Here is a 21,203-nt window from a genome sequence, read left to right on the forward strand (position 1 = left end):
ATTCTAGGCACATCTATTGCCATATGCCTCCAGAAACCTACCAAGAAATTGTCAAATCTATGCTATCCAGAAGTGCTGCTGTACTGTGTTGCAGATATGGATCAACACACTATAAAGCAGTTCGTTTTGTGCATTTGCTCAACAGCATATGATACTAGAATATCTGGTCAGAAATTAGCTTTATTAAATTAACCTTCAAATAAGAGATGAGTCACTGAAAAGTATGATGATCTTCATAATGAAATATTGAGACTTATGTTGTATGTAAGTAACAGAGGTTTTGTTTTCTTTTCTCAGTGTCTGGAAGACCCATTTGTAGCTTCAGAGTTCACTGATTCTATCAAGGAGGATTCAGTACTAAGTTTCGGAGCAGAAGAAACTGAGAATTTTGTAATTATTAACATTTTATAGATGAATTGCATGTGAAGTGAAATTGTCATTTGGTAACTGCGGAATACAAAGGATGCATTACAGTGAAGTTAGCATAGTTTATACCACTTAGTAATTTTGTAGTATTGTATTATTCCACTTCAGTTACTGTCAGTTATTTGCCGACTGTTATGAGTAGAATTTCAACAGAGCTTTAACAGTATATGTAATCATATTTTTACTGACACAGGTTTATATCAGTTACAGTAAGATCATGATAGTCTGGCACACTATAATCCAGCAGACCCAATAGTCCAACATGAGTCAGGTATTCCCCCATATTCTTAGGTCAGTTGCCTGCCTTTGAGAAATATTGAAACCTTTTGGCATGTTGCCTTTTCAGCAACAATTGTTTCTCTAACTAAGTGATTATATTCTCACCAAGATAAGCTAGTTGCATTAGTGGCTTTGTGCTAGTATCAACGATTCTTCATTCACTAACCGTAAGTTTACAGTACAAACGTTTGCATTGTCAACAGCTCATGGTGGCGTTCTTGCTTCCTAAGCATGGAGTCCCGGGTTTGATTCCCGGCTGGTTCAAGGATTTTCACCTGCCCCGAGATGACTGGGTGTTATGTCATCCTTATCATCATCATTCATCCCCATTATGATTGGAGGAAGGCAATGGTAAACCACCTCCATTAGGACCTTGCCTAGTACGGCAGTGTGGGTCTCCTGCATTGTTCCCCTACGCTCTGTCAAGAAGCTTGGGACTTCATTTACATTTCCATGTTTGCATCAGTGCTGTGGTATTTTAATTATTTAATGAAGTCATTGTGCTGTCTTAATATTCAGCTACTTGTATGATTGTCAATTAGATTACACCACAGTAAAATGTTTGAATGTACAGTGAATACATTTTCCAAACAGAGCAAAAGTGCACCTAAAGCAGCGAAACACAAACTTGTTATGTTGACAAGACATCTTAAACTGATGGGAAAAAAGTGAGAACCAAAACAATATTATGAGTGAGCTATGGTCTAAAATTATTGAAGAAACTGAGATGGAAGAGAAAGTAAATGAAGAGTTTACTCCTGATCACTCTGAAATTGTACAAATGATAAATTCTACATCTACCAGTGAACTGAGTGCTTTTTGAGAAATTAAAATAGATTGACATAGGCAGAAATTCAGTTAACAAATGAGAGTTGACTGATGACGTGATATTATAATGTGTTTTGAGGTCACAGGAGGCCCCAGTGATGAAGGCAAAATGCCTACAACTAACATCTCTTGTGTTGAGGCTATAGAAGCCTTAGACACTTTAGTGAAATTCACTAAGAGAAGACAATAATACAGTGCTTTTGAAGTTGTGAATCTGAACATCATACAAAATACTTGTCAAAAAAGGGCTAAATTCAAGAAAAAAGTTTGAATTTCTGTAATGTTGAGAGTGCTCAGAAGATAATTTCAGCTAAACCGTCAACGGTAGACACCAGTCTGGCATATTACATGCCCAGTAGAATGTCAGATATCTGTACTATTTCTAAAGACAGTGGTTCCAATTAAACTGCACCAAACTCTTGACAATATTCCTTATTAATTAGCTTCTTCTTAATATCCTCAAACAATGGTTCTTGTATTTTGTAACTAGTGTAAAAAACATTATTTATGCACAGTGTATCAAATGTCTCTAAATCTCTGCTCTAATAGAGAAATATGCTATTTGATTTTTAACTCAATTTAATTTTTATTGGAAAGAAGTTCTTTTTCTGATAAAGGCTGTGGCTGAAAGATTATGTGTAAATGTCTTAATTTTGCCTGTCAGCAAGTTATCACGTTACCTTTACATTAGTAGTAGCAGTCCATCTTTTCCTACATTGCTGACATTCCTATCTGGAGTTTCACATTGTTTGAAGAAGACTGTGCACTTCAGTATCTATGATTAATGTGTTGTGATCAAGTACATTTGGCTCTTATCTTGTCAGAGAGTCTCTGTATTTGTGAGTTTGTGGTAAAAAATTTCCATAGTGGGAAAAATATCAAATGTGCTAATATGTACAAAGACTAGGCATAGTGAACTGGGGAAATAGTGATTGTCGTATAAATCTTTTATTATATACTTCAGCCTCATGTCACACGCACGGTATCATTAACAGTTTTAATTTATTATCAAGCTATTATCAGATGAACTGTGCAAAAAAGAAAGAAATACAGAGTTAGTAAGCTACTGTAGTGTGTTTAAAAGAAGTTGAAACTTTAGACAATTTGGTGAAGAGCGAGTGCAGGGAAGCATAGTTTACAATGGGTAGCGATAACAATGCCTGTCTTAGGTTATGATCAATAGTCAGCTGCCAGGCAAACATTCTTTGGCAGTAAAGGAATAACAATACTAAACAGAGAAGTTACATCAATGAATCTTTCATACCTACTTACAGTTGAAGGGTAAGTTGAGTGACCCCAAGAGGAGAGTCATCGCTGTCCTTCTCAGAACTGGAACTGGCACTGGAGCAGACTGAAAAGACTCTCTGTTCTATCTGTTCTTCCAGCGTCCTTCATAAATCCATGTCTCCTCAATTACCTTCTTGGAATGGATGACAACTCCCGATCAATCCATTGGAGTAAAGTTTGCAATGGCCTCTTTTTTCAACATTTCAACCTCAATGAGCATAAACTTTTTGGTGTCTCCTGTCACATTACCTTTCCTTTGGGCCCATATATGCTCAACAGGATTCAAATGACAGTGATACAGATGAAGCCTTGATTACACTATGCTCTTTAGTGTTAACTGTTTTGTTGACCTTGGATTGTGGAGGTTTTGGCTTCTACAGCTAAAGATCCATTAACTATGCTTTATTCATGTCAAGTACAACTTTATCTGATAGAATGTTTCATTGTACACAGAGCATAATACTCAATTTCCTCCTCTTCATTGTTAGAGCTTTATCCACCACAGCAGAGTGGTATGGCACATTGTCCATTATTACTATCAAATTCAGATGAACACTTTGCAGCAGAACATCTGAAAACCACTCCATGAAAACTGTGGAATTTATTTCCTCATGGTAGTCACCTTGATTCCTGAAACAGCAATAAACAGCTTGGTATGAAGCCATGAGCAGTGCTAGCAAGAAGGATGCCTATCCTGCCACTCTTGCCCAACTGTGCTTTGGTCGTTCCTTGTGCTGTTCAGTCCATCCACCCCTTTGTCAAAGTCTGATATGCAGTAACCCGTCTTGTTCAATCTAACAATATCTTTGAATGAAATGCTCCTCGCAGCATGCAGATTCGGACATCTCCGGGCCACTATGCCACGTGTCTTGACAAGCAATGTAAGAGACCAAAACCAAGCTTCTGAAGACACTTTTCGATCGATAGCCTTTGCAACTGAAACCAGGTATTCTGAAGACACTTTTTGATCGATAGCCTTTGCAACTGAAACCAGGTATTCCTTACACACACACACACACACACACACACACACACACACACACACACAAAGATGATGTAACTTACCAAGCGAAAGTGTTGGCATGTTGATAGACACACAAACACACACACAAAATTCAAGCTTTCGCAACCAACGGTTGCTTCGTCAGGAAAGAGGGAAGGAGAGGGAAAGACGAAAGGATGTGTGTTTTAAGGGAGAGGGTAAGGAGTCATTCCAATCCCGGGAGCGGAAAGATTTACCTTAGGGGGGAAAAAAGACAGGTATACACTCGCACGCACACGCGCGCACACACACACACACACACACACACACACACATATATATCCATCCACACATATACAGACACAAGCTTATTATATATATATATATATATATATATATATATATATATATATATATATATATATATATTGGCATCCGTCCATCCTTGAGGGATGATGGTGTAGCATGCTTGGTTCAGAGTCGGCAGCATCTGCTGTGGCTAAAAAGTCCCACTCGAGAGTGGCAGTCTCTACTGCAGTTTGGACATGTGAAATTTGAGGGACTTCGAACAGAAGCCGCTCTCTCTCTCTTCACTTTGTCCTCTTCCTGATTTGTTCCTGTGTGCGTTCGTCCTCTGAGAGCTTGACGCTGTTGCGCACAGTTACTCGCCACTTGACACGGTCATCTGCAATGCTTTCCCAGCAACTTGGATTGATTCTGGTCTTGGTCAGGTCTCTCTTGCAGACATCCTTGAACAAAGATGCAGTCGTCCCTCTGGCCTCACACCCTCCTGAAGTTCTCCATACAGCAGCTGTTTCGGTATCCGTTGAGGATGCATGTGCCTGACGTGTCCCAACCATCTTAGACGTCGATGACTCAGGGATGCAAAAATGCTGGTTGTGCTTGCACGATGGAAGACTTCGGTGTTGGGTACTCTATCTCTCCAAGAGATCTGAAGGATCTTGCGGAGACAGCGGAGATGAAAGCTGTTGAGTCGAGATTCATGCTTAGAAAGAGTTGTCCATGTCTCACAGCTATAGAGGAGGGTGCTTATAACACAAGCGTTGTAGACTTTTAATTTAGTTTTTGTGGTAAGCCGTCCGTTGTTCCATACTCTGTTTTTCAGTCTAACCATGACAGATGATGCCTTTGCGATTCTGTTAGTAATTTCAGTGTCCATGGACAAGTTGCTACATATTGTGGATCCCAAGTAGGTAAAATCGTCAACTACCTGGAGAGGATTGCCATCAATGCTGATGGATGGAAGGTTGGTAGTGTTCTGTGCCATGATCTTCGTCCTTGAAGTCTGATGAGTAGACCAAATTTTTCACAGACATTTGACAATTTGTTGAATATATACTGCAGCTCATCTTCCGTGTTTGCTACTAGAGCTGCATCGTCCGCATATAACAACTCACGGATAACAACTGTATTTACTTTGGTCTTGGCCTTTCAGGCGAGCAATGTTGTAAAGATTTCCATCAGACCTCATATGTAGATACACTCCCTCCTCACAGTCTTCAAAGGCAAATCTGAGCAGAAGGGAAAAGAAAATCCCAAATAATGTAGGAGCTAACACAAACCCGTGTTTCACACCGCTATTAACAGGGAATGCTTCTGATGTTTTACCGTTGTTGCTTGTGTTTTCTCATGGAAAGAGACAATTATTTGTAGTAGTTTAGGTGGGCATCCAATCTTCTGCAACAGTTTGAAAAGCCCCTTTCTGCTCACTAAATCAAACGCTTTAACAAGGTAAATGAAAGCAATATAAAGTGGCCTCTTCTGCTCGCGACATTTCTCTTGTAACTGTCTTAAGGAGAAGATCATATATACGGTTGATCTGCTAGGCCTGAAGCCACACTGAGATTCTGGGTAGATTCTGGAACCTAAGATTTGTAATTGCATTAGGATGACTGTTGCATAAGCTTTCCCGGCTACACTTAGTAATGAAATGCCTAGGTAATTGTTACAGTCACTTCTGTTCCCTTTCTGTTTATATAGAGTGATTATCCTCGAATTCCGCATACACATCGGGACATAACCTTCTTTCCAGCTGGTTATGATAAGTGAATATAAATGTTTGAGAAGAACAGACTTGTTATACTTAATAACCTCTGCAGGGATCCCATCTTTACCTGGGGCCTTTCCGTTAGCAAGAGTATCTATTTCTCTACTAAGTTCTTCCATAGTAGGCATTGCATCTAGTTCTTCCATAACTGGCATTTGTTTGATGGTGTCACATGCATCTTTACTAACTTCATTCTCGACTGCATACAACTCGAGGTAGTGTTCAACCCAGCATTCCATTTGTTTGCCTTCATCAGTAATGAATTCACCCTTCTTGGACTTCAGAGGATCTGTTTCTCTGACAGTTGGTCCAATTCCTTTCTTAATACCATTGTACATTGCCTTAGCTTCTCCAGAATCGGCCGCTTTCTGTATGCCTGCACATAAATTCAGCCAGTAGTTATTTGCGCATCTCCTGGATGTTTGCTGTGCCCTGTTCTTTGCTTTTCGTGGGTCATCTCGAGTTTTTTCATTTGGGTTTCTTTTGTAAGCAAGCAGGGCTTTCCGTTTAGCCTCAGTGACTGGTTCCATTTCTTCCAAATTTTGCTCGTACCAGTCCTTATTTCTTTTTCCTTTTATTCCATAGGCCAATACTGCTGAGTTGTAGATTGCACCCGAGAGTTTTGACCATTTCTTATCAACATTCCTTTCTGCTTGCACGTTTCCTGGGAAAGAACTTTCAAAATTACTGTCAAAATCCTGCTTTCTTTGTGTGTCATGAACATGATCTGTGTTGATACGGGGATGACCTCTCGGTTTAGCGTGGTGACATTTTTTAGGAGTGAGCCTCAATGTGCATGCCAGCAGGGTGTGGTCAGTGTTGCAATCAGCACTGTGATAACTTCGTGTCACTAGCACATTTTTGAGACCCGTACGCCTAGCTATGACTAAGTCAAGTTGATGCCAGTGATGAGAGCGCAGGTGTCTCCAAGACACCTTGTGCTGATCCTTAAGCTGGAAATATCTGTTTGTAATACAGAGTCCATAAAAGCAGCAAACTTCAATCAGTCTCTTGCCATTTTCATTCATTTTTCCCATCCCATGATGTCCCAGGCAATTCAGCCATATGTCGTTATCTGATCCAGCTCTAGCATTAAAGTCCCCTAGAATATACAGTGTCTCGGTGCTAGGTACCTTGGCTATTCTGTCACTGAGTAAATCATAAAACAGATCCTTCTCTTCCATGCTGGATTATAAGGTGGGAGCGTACACATTTAGGATGTTGACAATGCCACTTGAGGAGCATATTTTCAAAGCAATAATTCGCTCTGTTCCACCGGATGGTGGCACAGTACAGTCCAGGAGGGTATTTTTAACAGCAAATTCTACGCCATGAAGTCTTGGCTCATCTTGAGACTTCCCCTGCCAGAAGAATGTGTAATTATCCTCCCTGATAGAGCCCGCATCTGGAAGCCGTGTCTCCTGCAGTCCCGCGATGTCAACATTCAAATGATAGAGCTCTCTGTCAATTACGGCAGTCTTACGGATGAAATCAACCTCTTGGGCATCGTCAATGTACCTTGGACACATGGTCCTAACATTCCAGATGGCAATACGAAATAGTGATTTCTTTATTATTTCATTTTTTTTGTTGGTAGGTGTAATATATCAACCCACTTGTCAAAGATTACTTCTAAGCTCCACACACCCCATGAAGCAGGCGGATAGTAGCAGGATAGCACCTTATTGGCTGGGGGCTGCCCACCTTGAGGCGGGCGGTAGCTATCCAATGAGATGCAGTGATCTCTCCCACCATCGGTAGTGGCCCCTGGCACTCGAGTCTTACACCAATCAGACAGAGCTTATAACCGGTAACTGCCTCTTCCCGTGTTGTGCCGAAGTCCCTGGACGTCGCTGAAGTGTTCTCTCCAGGATGCTACAAGCCTGAGCAATAAATATGAAGACTCGTGAGTTGCCCAATCATCACGGTCTCCCTCTCGACCTAAATGATAATATCCAGAGGAGAGGCAAGCCAATACGTCTGGTATCACTTCGGTTGCAGGAGCTGCCGGAAGGGGACATAGTACGCCTTCCAACCGCCTTTGGGGCCCCACTCCTGATTTTCTTTCAGGGTTTTCTCCCTTAGCCCACATCCCTCCTGAGACCAACCACAAGGCAGTGGTGTGTTAAGGTAATTAGAGAAAGAGAGGAATGGTAACTGAGGAGAGGGTAGGGAATAGGATATATAGGATATAGGATATAAGACGGGTCGTTGTGAGGCACACTTTGTCTGGCTCCTCTGCTGAGACCTGCCCGGCTAGGTTGGACTTGCTAGTAGCTACGCTACCGCCGATATAGCTCTCAGCTTCCTTGGAGCACACAAACTCTCCCGCCCACATGGACAGAGCTATGATAAGGCGGTGCCTCATGGGGGATATATATAAACGTTTCAGCAGATTGCATTTATCTATATCCGAATCCCGCTCCAGCTACTGCCGGGTCTGGGTGCTGACGAGTCCTCTCCATTTGGCTCGGTGCTCCCACCACTTTTCTTCCTCCACTTGCTGCCAGGTCACACCTCTCCTTTCAACAGATATTCTCACTCCCATTTTCCCCCATGTTCTTGGGCGCCCTCGAGGTCTTTTCCCATCCATCTTTAGTTCTTCCATAATTTTGGGGAGTCTCTGCCCATGCATCCTCTTAACATGCCCAAACCATCTTAATCTCTTTCTTTCAATTTCTTCTCTCATACTTTCTTGTTTGAGGTCCTTTCTAATCTCTACATTCCTTACTCTGTCCATTCTTGTTTTTCCCTTAACTGCTCTGAGAAATTTCATTTTCCCTGCTTGCAGTCTCCTCCAGTCCCTTTCTGTCATTGTCCATGTTTCTCCACCATAGGTGACAATAGGGATGTAATAATTCTTATACATAAGGAGTTTTGCTCTTTCTGAAACTTCATTATTCCAATTCAGATGTTTTATTGTTTGGTAGAAATTGCCTCCCTTCTGTAACCTCTTACTAATTTCGTTAGTTATTCTTCCATCCCGAGATATTTCACTCCCTAAATAAGTGAAACTTTCTACCACTTTGAGGGGTTCTCCATTCAAGGTAATATTTCCGTTGATTCCTTTCTCTCTTCCAAATACCATTACTTCACTCTTATCTTTATTTATTTTTAATCCATACCTTTTCATTATTTCCTTCCACGCATCAAACTGTAACTGTACATCTACCTCTTTATCACCCCATATTACCATATCATCTGCAAAAATCATCTTTTTGTCTTTTTCTTTTACTATATCTTTAACTGCCCTATTCATTCCCTCCATCACAACATTAAAAAGCGCAGGAGATAGAATACTTCCTTGCTTAAATCCTTGTCTTATTTTGAAGTATTCAGAGTTCCCCAGTGGTGTTCTAATTCTACAATTGTGGTCGCTGTACATTGTCTTTATAACATTAATGTATCCATCTTCTATATCTTCTTCAGTTCTTCCCAGAGTCTTTCCCTGTCAACTGAGTCATATGCCTTTTCTATGTCTATAAAAACCATTATCACCCTTTTCTTATACTCCCAACTTTTTTCCATCAGTTGATTCCATCAGCAGATTGCATACTGGTGGAATATGTCAATATTGGTTACGCACCTGTTTAAACTAGTTTCCTTGTTCAGAGTTTCTAGTAAAGAACGAGCTGGTGTTACTTCGTTTTCATCTTCCTTCCCAGTTCTCAGCATCATTCGTTGGTGAATGTGAAGTGCAGCAGTTATTCTGTACACCTCTTTTGTAACATTTCAAACCAAATATGCATTATTGCACAAACATTCATTACCTTGTCCATAGGTGGGAATTCCCCTTCTAATTCTCACTACCTGCACAGACCATGAACGTAGTCTTGGACAGCCTCTTATGTTGTGAATTTCGTTGTCAGGCATGTTGCACTGTTAAAATGTAATACAAAATATTTGTCAACAAAGCCTGATAAAACCAGAACACTTCAATGCCAGAAAATAGCACTTCAACACAAGAGCTGATGAACATAAGTGCATCTGATGTGGGACAGAACGTGATACTGTATACAAGGTGTGGAAGGGGGCACTTTACCAACTGTAACATTGGTGGCATGGTAGGGAAAGCTGGGTTGCCACTGGCGATATCTGGGCAACTACTTCACATCCTTCTGTGAACCAAACATCAAAAGTCACCATTTATTTTAAACACGCTTTAGGCAATTAAATTGCAAATAAAATCAGCTTCTACATACAGTTACACAGAGGTAAGAAAAGTCATGGTATACTTCCCAAGGTCGTGTTGGCCCTCGTTTTGCCCGGTATAGTGTAGCAGGTTGATGTGGTATGGGCTCAACAAGTCTTGGAAGTCCCCTTTGGAAATGTTGAACCATGATGCCTCTGTAGCCAACTATAATCATGAAAATGCAGCTGATGCAGCATATCATGCATAAACTGAACTCTAGATTATGTCCCTAAATGTTCGATCAGATTTGTGTTGAACAATCTGAATGGCCAAATCATTTTCTCAGATTGTCCATAATGTTATTCAAACCAGTCTTGAGCAATTGCGGTCTGGTGACATGACATCATTGCTTGGGAACATGAAGTCCATGAATGGCTACAAATTGACTCAAAGTAGCTGAACATAACCATTTCCAATCAATGATCATTTCAGTTGGACCGGAGGATGCAGTCCATTCCATGTAAACACAGCCCACACCAAGACGGAGCCACCACCAGCTTGCACAGTGCTTTGTTGACAACTTGGGCCCATGGCTTTGCGGGGTCTGCACGACACTCAAACCCTGCCATCAGCTCTTACCAACTAAAACTGGGACTGATGTAACCAGGTTATGGTTTTCTAGTCATTTAGGGTCCAACTAATTCACTCACGAGCCCTGGGAACCATTGCAGGCAGTGTCGTTCTGTTGTCAGTTACCATAGCCCATTAATACCAAATTTTTCCGCACTGTCTTAACAGATATGTTTGTTGTACATCTCACATTGATTTCTGTGGTTATTTCACACAGTGTTGCTTGTCTGCTAGCGCTGACGCTACACAAACACTGCTGCACTCATTTTGGTAAATGAAGGCCATTGGCTGTTGCGTTGGCCGTAATGTGAGAGAATGCTTGAAATTTGGTATTTTCAGCACACACCTCACCAGTAGCTTAGAATATTGAATTCCCTAATGATTTTCAAAATGAAATGTCCTACATATCTCGCTGCAACTACTATTCTGCAGTAAAAATTTGTTAATTCCCATTGTGGGGCCATAATTACTTCAGAAACCTTTTCAACTGAATCACCCGAGTACAAATGACAGCTCTGCCAATCCACTGCCCATTTATGTGTTGTGAATGCGATGATACCACCATCTTTATATTTGAAGATCACTATCCCATAACATTTATCACATCACTGTATATCTACTAGAATAAGTTACATAATAATTCTTCAGCTAAACATGCTCAAAGAGGTGCCCACAATATAGACATATCTATCTCCTGATTGTTGGAACTGAAGGCTACATTGAAATACCGGGTGATCAAAAAGTGAGTATAAATTAGAAAACTTAATAAATCACGGAATAATGTAGATAGAGAGGTACAAATTGACACACATGCTTGGAATGACATGGGGTTTTATTAGAACCAAAAAAATACAAACGTTCAAGAAATGTCCGACAGATGGCGCTTCATCTGATCAGAATAGCAATAATTAGCAAAACAAAGTAAGACGAAACAAAGATGATGTTCTTTACAGGAAATGCTCAATATGTCCACCATCATTCCTCAACAATAGCTGTAGTCGAGGAATAATGTTGTGAACAGCACTGTAAAGCATGTCCGGAGTTATGGTAAGACATTGGCGGCGGATGTTGTCTTTCAGCATTCCTAGAGATGTCGGTCGATCATGATACAATTGCGACTTCAGGTAACCTCAAAGCCAATAATCACACGGACAGAGGTCTGGGGACCTGGGAGGCCAAGCATGACGAAAGTGGCGGCTGAGCACACGATCATCACCAAACAACGTGCGCAAGAGATCTTTCACGTGTCTATCAATATGGGGTGTTATTTTTTATTCTAATGATACCCCATATCATTCGAAGCATGTGTGTCAACTGTTACTTCTCTATCTACATTATTCTGTGGTTTATTCAGTTCTCAAATTTATGCTGACTTTTTGATCACCCGGTACATGAAAGTATAAAGTTGATAACTTTGAAACCACAAGTGTAACATTAACTCGTATTGCTCAACCAGTGGGGTAACCCAGACTGCCATATTTCATCGTTTTCTTATTTATACATGCATACTTAAAAAATTTAGTTTAATTGATTCAGCAAATTAATGAACTCCACTAACTGGGTCTTTTTGCTGTGATGTGTTGAGCAAAAATATTATGACATATGATGTCAGCAGATAAAATGGTTACCTGTTTTCCAAGGTGAAAATGAAGATTGCTTCATTATTTGGGGGGGGGGGAGATAATGTGATGAATTTAGGGTGATTCCACCAGTAAGATTGTGAGAAGTATGATGGATGATAGACTTCAGACAGAGGTGAAGTAAACACTGGAACGCTCTGGGCTGCATCTTCATATTAGATTATCCACTACCCTATCACAGAACCATATACTAAGTCTGTGTTTATAGCTCTAGGTTCTTGTTTCAACCATTGGATAATGAATATTAATGCTGGTATTACAAGACTTCTGAAGGGATACAGATCCATGATTTAGTGGAAAAACAACTTTCCATGCTTGCAGGATGTGTGTGCATTGTTTTAGATTAGATTTACTTTCATTCCAATTGATCCGTGGTGAGGAGGTCGTGCAGGTTGTAGAACATGTCAGAAAAACAACAATACATGATAAATATTTACAACTAAAACCAATAAGCTAATGTACCATTCCACAGGTCCCAAGTGGAATGATCGTCAGTTTTTAATGAACACTATATGAAAGAGTCATTTTACAAATACTAATGCACTGAATTTAAAATAAAAATTTTTTAATTTATTTATAAGGTAATAAATGTGTAATACAACTACTATAATACTTATATACAATGAACACATTACTGCACTGAAATGGTGCAGAAGTTAGATTGTACTTACACACACACACACACACACACACACACACACACACACACACACACCAAAAAAAGACACTAACAGACATGAACACACACACACAAAATTCAAGCTTTCGCAACCTACAGTTGCTTCATCAGGAAAGAGGGAAGGAGAAGGAAAGACGAAAGGATGTGGGTTTTAAGGGAGAGGGTAAGGAGTCATTCCAATCCCGGAAGCGGAAGGACTTACCTTAGGGGGGGAAAAGGGACAGGTATACACTCTCGCGCTCGTGCGTGTACACACACACACACACACACACACACACACACACACACACACACACATATCCATCCGCACATATAGTAGTTCTATATGCGCGGATGGATGCGTGAGTGTATACCTGTCCCTTTTTCCTCCTAAGGTAAGTCTTTCTGCTCCCAGGATTGGAATGACTCCTTACCCTCTCCCTTAAAACCCACATCCTTTTGTCTTTCCCTCTCCTTCCCTCTTTCCTGATGAATCAACCATGGGTTGTGAAAGCTTGAATTCTGTGTGTGTGTTTGTGTTCGTTAGTGTGTCTATCAACATACCAATGCTTTCATTTGGTAAGTTACATCATCTTTGTTCTTAGATATATTTTTCCCACGTGAAATGTCTCCCTATAATGGACACATTACTGCACTGAAATTGCAGCAGTTGCTTTTACTGAGAAATTCATCAATGGAGTAGAAGGAGTTGGCCACCAATAAATCCTTTAGGCTTCTCTTTAACTGAATTTCATTGGTTGTTAAGCTTTTCATTGCTGCTGGCAAGTTACTGAATATGTGTGTTCCTGAATAATGCACACGTTTTTGTACAGGACTAAGTGACTTTAAATCCTTGCGAAGATTATTCGTATTTCTAGTATTGATTCCATGAATTGAGCTGTCGGTTTGAAAAAGAGACATATTTTTAATGACAAATTTCATTAAGGAATAAATATATTTGGAAGCAGTAGTTAGTATCCGTAGTTCCCTAAACAGGCTTCTGCAGGATGTTCTTGAGTTCACACCACATATAACTATTACTGCATGTTTTCGTGCCTGGAAAACTTTAGCTTGGCTTGAAGAATTACCCCAAAAAATAGTGCCATATGACATTGTGAAATGAAAGTAAGCATAGCATGCCAGCTTTTTCATTTTTACATTCCCTATGTCTGACACAATTCGCATTGCATATAGAGATTTGTGAAGACGCTTCAGCAGTTTTGTGTGGTATGCTCGTCCCAGTTGAATTTATCATCAATCTCTAATCCCAAGAATTTAACACTGTCCATCTCTTCTAGCTGCTTGTCATTGTGGGACACCCCTTACAAGTTCTGAACTACGTGTAGAGTGTTTTTTCAAAGTTTAGTGACAAAGAATTGGCTAGGAACCAGTGATTAATGTCCACAAATATTTTATTAGCTGATATTTCTGACTCCACTTGATTTGCTATTTATTGCAATGTTTGTATCATCGGCAAACAAAACGACTTGGCATCTGGTAATCTCACTGATGAAAGGTTATTGATATACACAAGAAAAAGTAAGGGCTCTCAAGTGGAACCTTGTGGGACCCCACATGTTACTAGTTCCCAGTTGGATGATGCCTGATAGCGTGATACATGTCTCTTTCCTAATAACACTCTTTGTTTCCTGCCAGAGTTATAAGATTTGAACCATTTTACAGCATTTCTACATCTATGTCTACATCCATACTCCGCAAGCCACCTGAGGGTGTGTGGCGGAGGGTACTTTGAATACCTGTATCGGTTCTCCCTTCTATTTCAGCTCGTATTGTTCGTGGGAAGAAAAATTGTCATTATGCCTCTGTGTGGGCTCTAATGTCTCAGATTTTATGCTCATGGTCTCTTCACGAGATATACGTAGGACGGAGCAACATATTGCTTGACTCCTCGTTGAAGGTATGTTCTCAAAACTTTAACAAAAGCCCGTACCAAGCTACTGAGCATCTCTCCTGCAGAGTCTCCCGCTGGAGTTTACTTATCATATCCGTAACGCTTTCGCGATTACTAAATGATCCTGTATTGAATCACGATACTCTCCATTGGATCTTCTCTATCTCTTCTGTCAACCCTATCTGGTACGGATCCCACACTGGTGAGCAATATTCAAGCAGTGAGCGAACAAGTGTACTGTAACTTATTTCCTTTGTTTTTGGATTGCATTTCCTTAGGATTCTTCCAATGAATCTCAGTCTGGCATCTGCTTTACCGACGATCAACTTTATATGATCATTCCATTTTAAATCACTCCTAATGCCTACTCCCAGATAATTTATGGAATTAACTGCTTCCAGTTGCTAACCTGCTATATTGTAGCTAAATGATAAAGGATCTTTCTTTCTATGCATTCACAGCACATTACACTTGTCTACATTCAGATTCAGTTGCCATTCCCTGCACCATGCGTCAATTCGTTGCAGATCCTCCTGCATTTCGGTACAGTTTTCCATTGTTACAACCTCTCGATATACCAAAGCATCATCTGCAAATAGCCTCAGTGAACTTCCGATGTTATCCACAAGGTCATTTATGTATATTGCGAACAGCAACGTTCCTACGACACTCCCCTGCAGCACACCTGAAATAGCTCTTACTTCAGAAGACTTCTCTCCATTGAGAATTACATGCTGCATTCTGTTACCTAGGAACTCTTCAATCCAATCACACATATACTCTTACTTTGTTCATTAAACGACTGTGGGGAACTGTATCGAATGCCTTGCGGAAGTCATGAAACATGGCATCCACCTGGGAACCCGTGTCTATGGCCCTCTGAGTCTCGTGGACGAATAGCGTGAGCTGGGTTTCACATGAGCGTCTTTTTCGAAACCCATGCTGATTCCTACAGAGTAGATTTCTAGTCTCCAGAAAAGTCATTATACTCGAACATAATACGTGTTACAAAATTCTACAACTGATTGATGTTATAGATATAGGTCTATAGTTCTGCACATCTGTTTGATGTCCCTTCTTGAAAACGAGGACCACCTGTGCCCTTTTCCAATTCTTTGGAACACCACGCTCGTCTGGAGACCTGCAGTACACTGCTGCAAGAAGGGGGGCAAGTTCCTTCGCATACTCTGTATAAAATCAAACTGGTATTCCATCAGGTCCAGTGGCTTTTCCTCTTTTGAGTGATTTTAATTGTTTCTCTATCCCTCTGTTGTTTATTTCAATATCTACCATTTTGTCATCTGTACGACAATCTAGAGAAGGAACTACAATGCAGTCTTTCTCTGTGAAACAGCTTTGGAAAAAGACATTTAGTATTTCGGCCTTTAGTCTGTCATCCTCTGTTTCAGCATCATTTTGGTCAGTGTGTCTGGACATTTTGTTTTGATCCACCTACCGCTTTGACATAAGATCAAAATTTCTTAGGATTTTCTGCCAAGTCAGTACATAGAACTTTACTTTCGAATTCATTGAACGCCCCTCGCATAGCGCTCCTCAGGCTACATTTCGCTTTGCATAATTTTTGTTTGTCTGCAAAGCTTTGGCTATGTTTATATTTGCTGTGAAGTTCCCTTTGCTTTCGCAGCAGTTTTCTAACTCTGTTGTCGTACCATGGTGGCTCTTTTCCATCTCTTATCATCTTTCTTGGCACATACTCGTCTAAAGCATATTGTACGATTGTTTTGAACTTTGTCCACTGATCCTCAACACTATCTGTAATTGAGACTAAACTTTTGTGTTGGGCCGTCAAGTACACTGAAATCTGCTTTTTGTCACTTTTGCTTAACAGAAAAAATCTGCCTACTTTTTTAAATATTTCTATTTATGGCTGAAATCATTGATGCAGTAAATGCTTTATGATCACTGATTCCCTGTTCTGCATTAACTGTTTCAAATAATTCAGGTCTGTTTGTCACCAGAAGGTCTAATATATTATCGCCATGAGTCAGTTGTCTGTTTAACTGCTCAAGGTAGTTTTCAGATCATGCACTTAAAAAAATTTCACTGTACTGTTTGTCCCTGCCACCCATTATAAACGTTTGAGACTCCCAGTCTAAATCTGCACCCAGTGGTATAACATGGTCGGGAAATCTACTCAAAATATTTTCCAAATTTTCCTTCAGGTGCTCTGCCACAACAGCTGCTGAGCCAGGGGGCCTATAGATACATCAGATTACCATGTATGACCCTGCTTTAACCGTGACCTTCACCCAAATTATTTCACATTTCAGATTTCCGTCAATTTCCTTCGATACAATTGCAATTTTTATCACTATAAACACGCCTCCCCCTTCACTGTTCAGCCTGTCTCTGCAGTATACATTCCAATCTGAGTTTAGAATTTTATTACTGTTTACATCTGATTTCAGCCAACTTTCTGTCCCTAGTACTGTGTGGGCATTGTGACCGTTTATTAATGAGAGCAGTTCTGGGACCTTTCTATAGACACTCATGCAATTTACTATTACCACATTAATATTGTTATTCCCCATTGCATTTTGCCTACTACTACCTTGTAGCATCTCAGAAGGCGTCTTGTCGGGCCTATGGAGGGCATTCTCTAACCTAACACCCACATGTGCACTCCACACATAATCCACTACCCTTGTAGCTGCTTCCTGCGTGTAGTGCACACCTGACCTATTCAGGGGGACCCTACATTTCTCCACCCGATAGCGGAGGTCGAGAAATTTGCACCCCCAGATCTCCGCAGAATTGTGTGAGCCTCTGGTTTAAGCCTTCCACTCAGCAGTTCTGGGAACGATACTACAAATAGTTAGCTCAGATTCCACCCTGTGAGCAAGGCTTTCCACCTTCACCAACTCCGCCAACTGCCAGTATGAACTGAGGATGACCTCTGAACCCAGACAGCAGGAGTCATTGGTGGCGACGTGAGAAACAATTTGCAGTCGGGTGCACCCAGTGCTCTCTATCGCCGCCGGCAGGGCCTCCTCCACATCTCGCATGAGACCCTCTGCGGCAAGCAGAAAGAGTGAACACTGGTCGTCTTCCCCGACCTTTCTGCTATTTCCCTAAGGGGCTCCATCAACCGCCTAACGTTTGACCTCCCAATCACTAATAAACCCCTCCCCCAGTGTGCCTGCTCAGACCTTGATGAAGAAGCAGCCACATGTCCACTCAGGCAGAGCAGGCAATGCCATATGGCCAGCCTCCACATTGACCCTCTGCCTCGTGCACCACAAATGCCGCTCAACCCGCCACTCCCCTTGGGGAGAGGCTGGCCCAAATGCGCCCAGTACCCGCGAAGATGTCTCGACAGCAGGGACCGTGGGTGAAGCATGTAACACATCGGGTGTACCAAGAGATGCACCAGACTCCCCATTGATGCTACACTCCGAGGCAGCAGCCTGAAGACGGCTGACCGTGGCCATCAACACATTCAGCTGTTCGCGAACAGTGGCCAGCTGCTCCTGCATCCATACACAGCAGTCACACATCCTGTCCATCCTAAGAAATCAATTTACTGTAGACAGTTAATCAACTTTTAACTAGACTGCTAATTCACTAAAGGTGGCTGATAGCTGACTAAACTTTGGTTACTAGATATTTCTTGTTGAAAACAACGAAAATAAGCACTATCTGTCCCTGGACTGTATTCAAAAGAAATGCTAGCACTACTGGCACTACAGCTGACTAAAGGGATTCTCTTTGACTGTATTCAAAACAAACACAAAATCTATGGAACACTGTTAGTAGTACTCAAAAATTAAAGCTTCCTAAAAGCAAAAACACATGGAAGAAGTGACAAGTAAGAAAAGTACAGTTAATACTTAAATTAACGTAGCTCACCACACAGCAGATGTGAAGCAGACGGCAGTTAAGACGACACTGACACTACTGGCACTATGGCTATTCCTGTTACACCATAATATTGTAATTTATTTAAAAGGATATTGTGATTTACACAGTCAAATGCCTTTGACAGATCACAAAATATACCAGTCACCTGCAATTTTTTGTCTAATGAATTGAGCACATTTTCACTGTAAGTGTAGATAGCCTTCTCAATATCAGAACCCTTTAGAAATCCAAACTGTGACTTTGACAGTATGTTATTTGAGATAAGTTGGTTATAAAGCTGATTGTACATTACTTTTTCTAAAATTTTTGATAATGCTGGAAACAGTGAAATTGGACAGAAATTTGATGCTATTTCTTTATCTCCCTTCTTAAACTTCAGCATATTTCAACCATTCAGGAAATATTCCACTGATAAACGACTGGTTACACAGATAGCTTAATATGTTAATTAGCTCAGAATCATATTCTTCAATTAACTTTGTTGTTATTTCATCATACCCACTAGATGTTTTTGATTTTAAATATTTTATGATAAGCATTATTTCTGCTAAGGTAGTGAGGGTCAAATTCATATTATGGAAGTTACTTGAAATGTCTGGTCTGAGCTATTCCATAGCAGCATCTACCAAACCTGACAACCCCATCTTTTCAGTAACAGTTATAAAATGTTTATTAAAAAGTTCTGCAACACTACACACACCAGTCACCAATGTATCATTTACTCTTAATGCTCTTTGTTCCTCTTCATGTCTGGTTCTACCGGTCTCCTCCTTCACTATATCCCATATTGCCTTTATTTTGTTATCTGATATTATTATCTATTCCTTTTAATATATTTGCTTTGATGTCCGTACTACAATCTTTAATATTTTGAAATATTTCTTGTAATGTGCTATAGCATCAACATCGGAACTATTTCAGATTGACAGATAGTTTTCTTTTTGTTTTACAAGATACCCCTACTCTTTGAGTAATCCATGGCTTCTTTGTAGACTTTGCTCTAACCTTGGTAAGTTTTGGGGGAAAGCCGTGTTCCAATGAGGTAAGCACTTTATTAGCAAAAGTGCTGTATTTTTAATTCATACCATGAGCACTGTAAACATCAGTCCAGTGAATGTCTCTAAGGAGTGTCCTAAAAGAATCAATTTTTGGCTTATTGATTACCCTCTTGAGCTCAGTTTTAACAAATTTTATATCCTGTTCAGTATTAACATTTAACAGAAGGAACTGCATGTCATGATCTGAGAGTCCATTGACTATTGGTTTTGTAATATAATTTTGTTCATTGGTTTTTTCTATAAAGATATTATCAATGGCTGTTTGTGAGCAATTGGCTACCCTAATGGGGAACTTTACAGTGGGAATTAAGTTGAATGACAGTGTTACTAACTCAAATAAGTTCTTATTGGGAGCGTCTTTAAGGAAATCTACATTGAAATCACCAGCAACCACTATTTCTTTGTTTTTGGTTGTTAAGTGGGCCAGTACAGCTTCAAGGTGGTTTATGAACAGATTAAAGTTACCTGCAGGTGTTCGATATACACTTAATATTATGAAGGATTTGTTGTGAAATTATTCTACTGTTGCATATGCTTCCATATGCTGTTCTAGGCAAAATTTATGAATGTCTATGTTCTTAAATTTATGACTTCCTGATGAATGTGGCAACCCCTCCTTTCTCCATTTTTGATCTACAAAAGTGAGATACTAACCAAAACCTTGTAACACTTAAAAGTTCTATACCATTGGCCAAATGTCAGGTGTTGTGCTGAAGGCAATTTGTCTTCCATGGTCTAATTTAGACTCTAGTGACTGTTTTCACACTATAGTGAAGTTTTTAAGAATTGGCTGCATTATGTCACAGAAGAGAAATTTGAAGTGGTTGTCAAGTTACATTTTTCTTTATTCAACTAGGTTTAATGGGTTTACTCTGAACACCTTTTTTAATAATGTGAATAAATGTGATCTGCAATATCAATAAATGTAATGTAATTGCTGGGTATATTTTAATTTTCAGCACAACACTGAAAAACAATGAAAACAGACAAAATAAAAAAGATATTGTACTTCAAAAATAAGATTTTGACTTTGCCTGTATGCAGGGTGAGACAACTAAGAGAAGCCAACCCCAAATATATCCAGAATGAGCAAATTTAGCAAGCTGAGATTTTTATCTAAAATATCGCAGACATTGTGGTGAATTTTCTGTCTCACTCAAGTAATTTTTAATGCTTATAGCTGCTGAATTATGACACTGACTTTAAGAAATGGAATTATGTACTTCATTCACTTGCATCAGAAAGAGAGTTCAAAGGGGATTTTAATGCAACAACATATGTTTAACTTGGCCAAAAGGTAACATGATAACAGTACCGCAAACCACTTCCACACCATTAGGGGAAGGATGTTAGTGTGCTACTGCACCAAATGTAAGCAAACGTGTAACTCTGGCACAGTTCATGTTTTTAATAGTATGATT

At 40.1% G+C, this 21,203-nt stretch overlaps 1 protein-coding gene across 5 annotated transcripts in view; it reads left to right on the forward strand.

The window, feature by feature from the left end:
* The window catches only part of LOC126212978 (zinc finger protein 112-like), a 134,517-nt gene that overhangs the window by 20,360 nt on the left and 92,954 nt on the right, over window positions 1-21,203 (forward strand). For 3 of the 5 annotated variants that reach the window (XM_049940511.1, XM_049940512.1, XM_049940513.1), the window contains one exon: window positions 298-390. The exons of the other annotated variants lie outside the window; for them this stretch is intronic. In XM_049940511.1, coding sequence (XP_049796468.1) covers window positions 298-390 — 93 coding nt within the window. The remainder of the gene's footprint in view (window positions 1-297; window positions 391-21,203) is intronic. 5 annotated transcript variants of the gene reach the window in all.

The sequence above is a fragment of the Schistocerca nitens genome, chromosome 11, assembly GCF_023898315.1.
Source record: "Schistocerca nitens isolate TAMUIC-IGC-003100 chromosome 11, iqSchNite1.1, whole genome shotgun sequence".
In the NCBI taxonomy this organism is placed as follows: Eukaryota; Metazoa; Arthropoda; class Insecta; order Orthoptera; family Acrididae; genus Schistocerca; species Schistocerca nitens.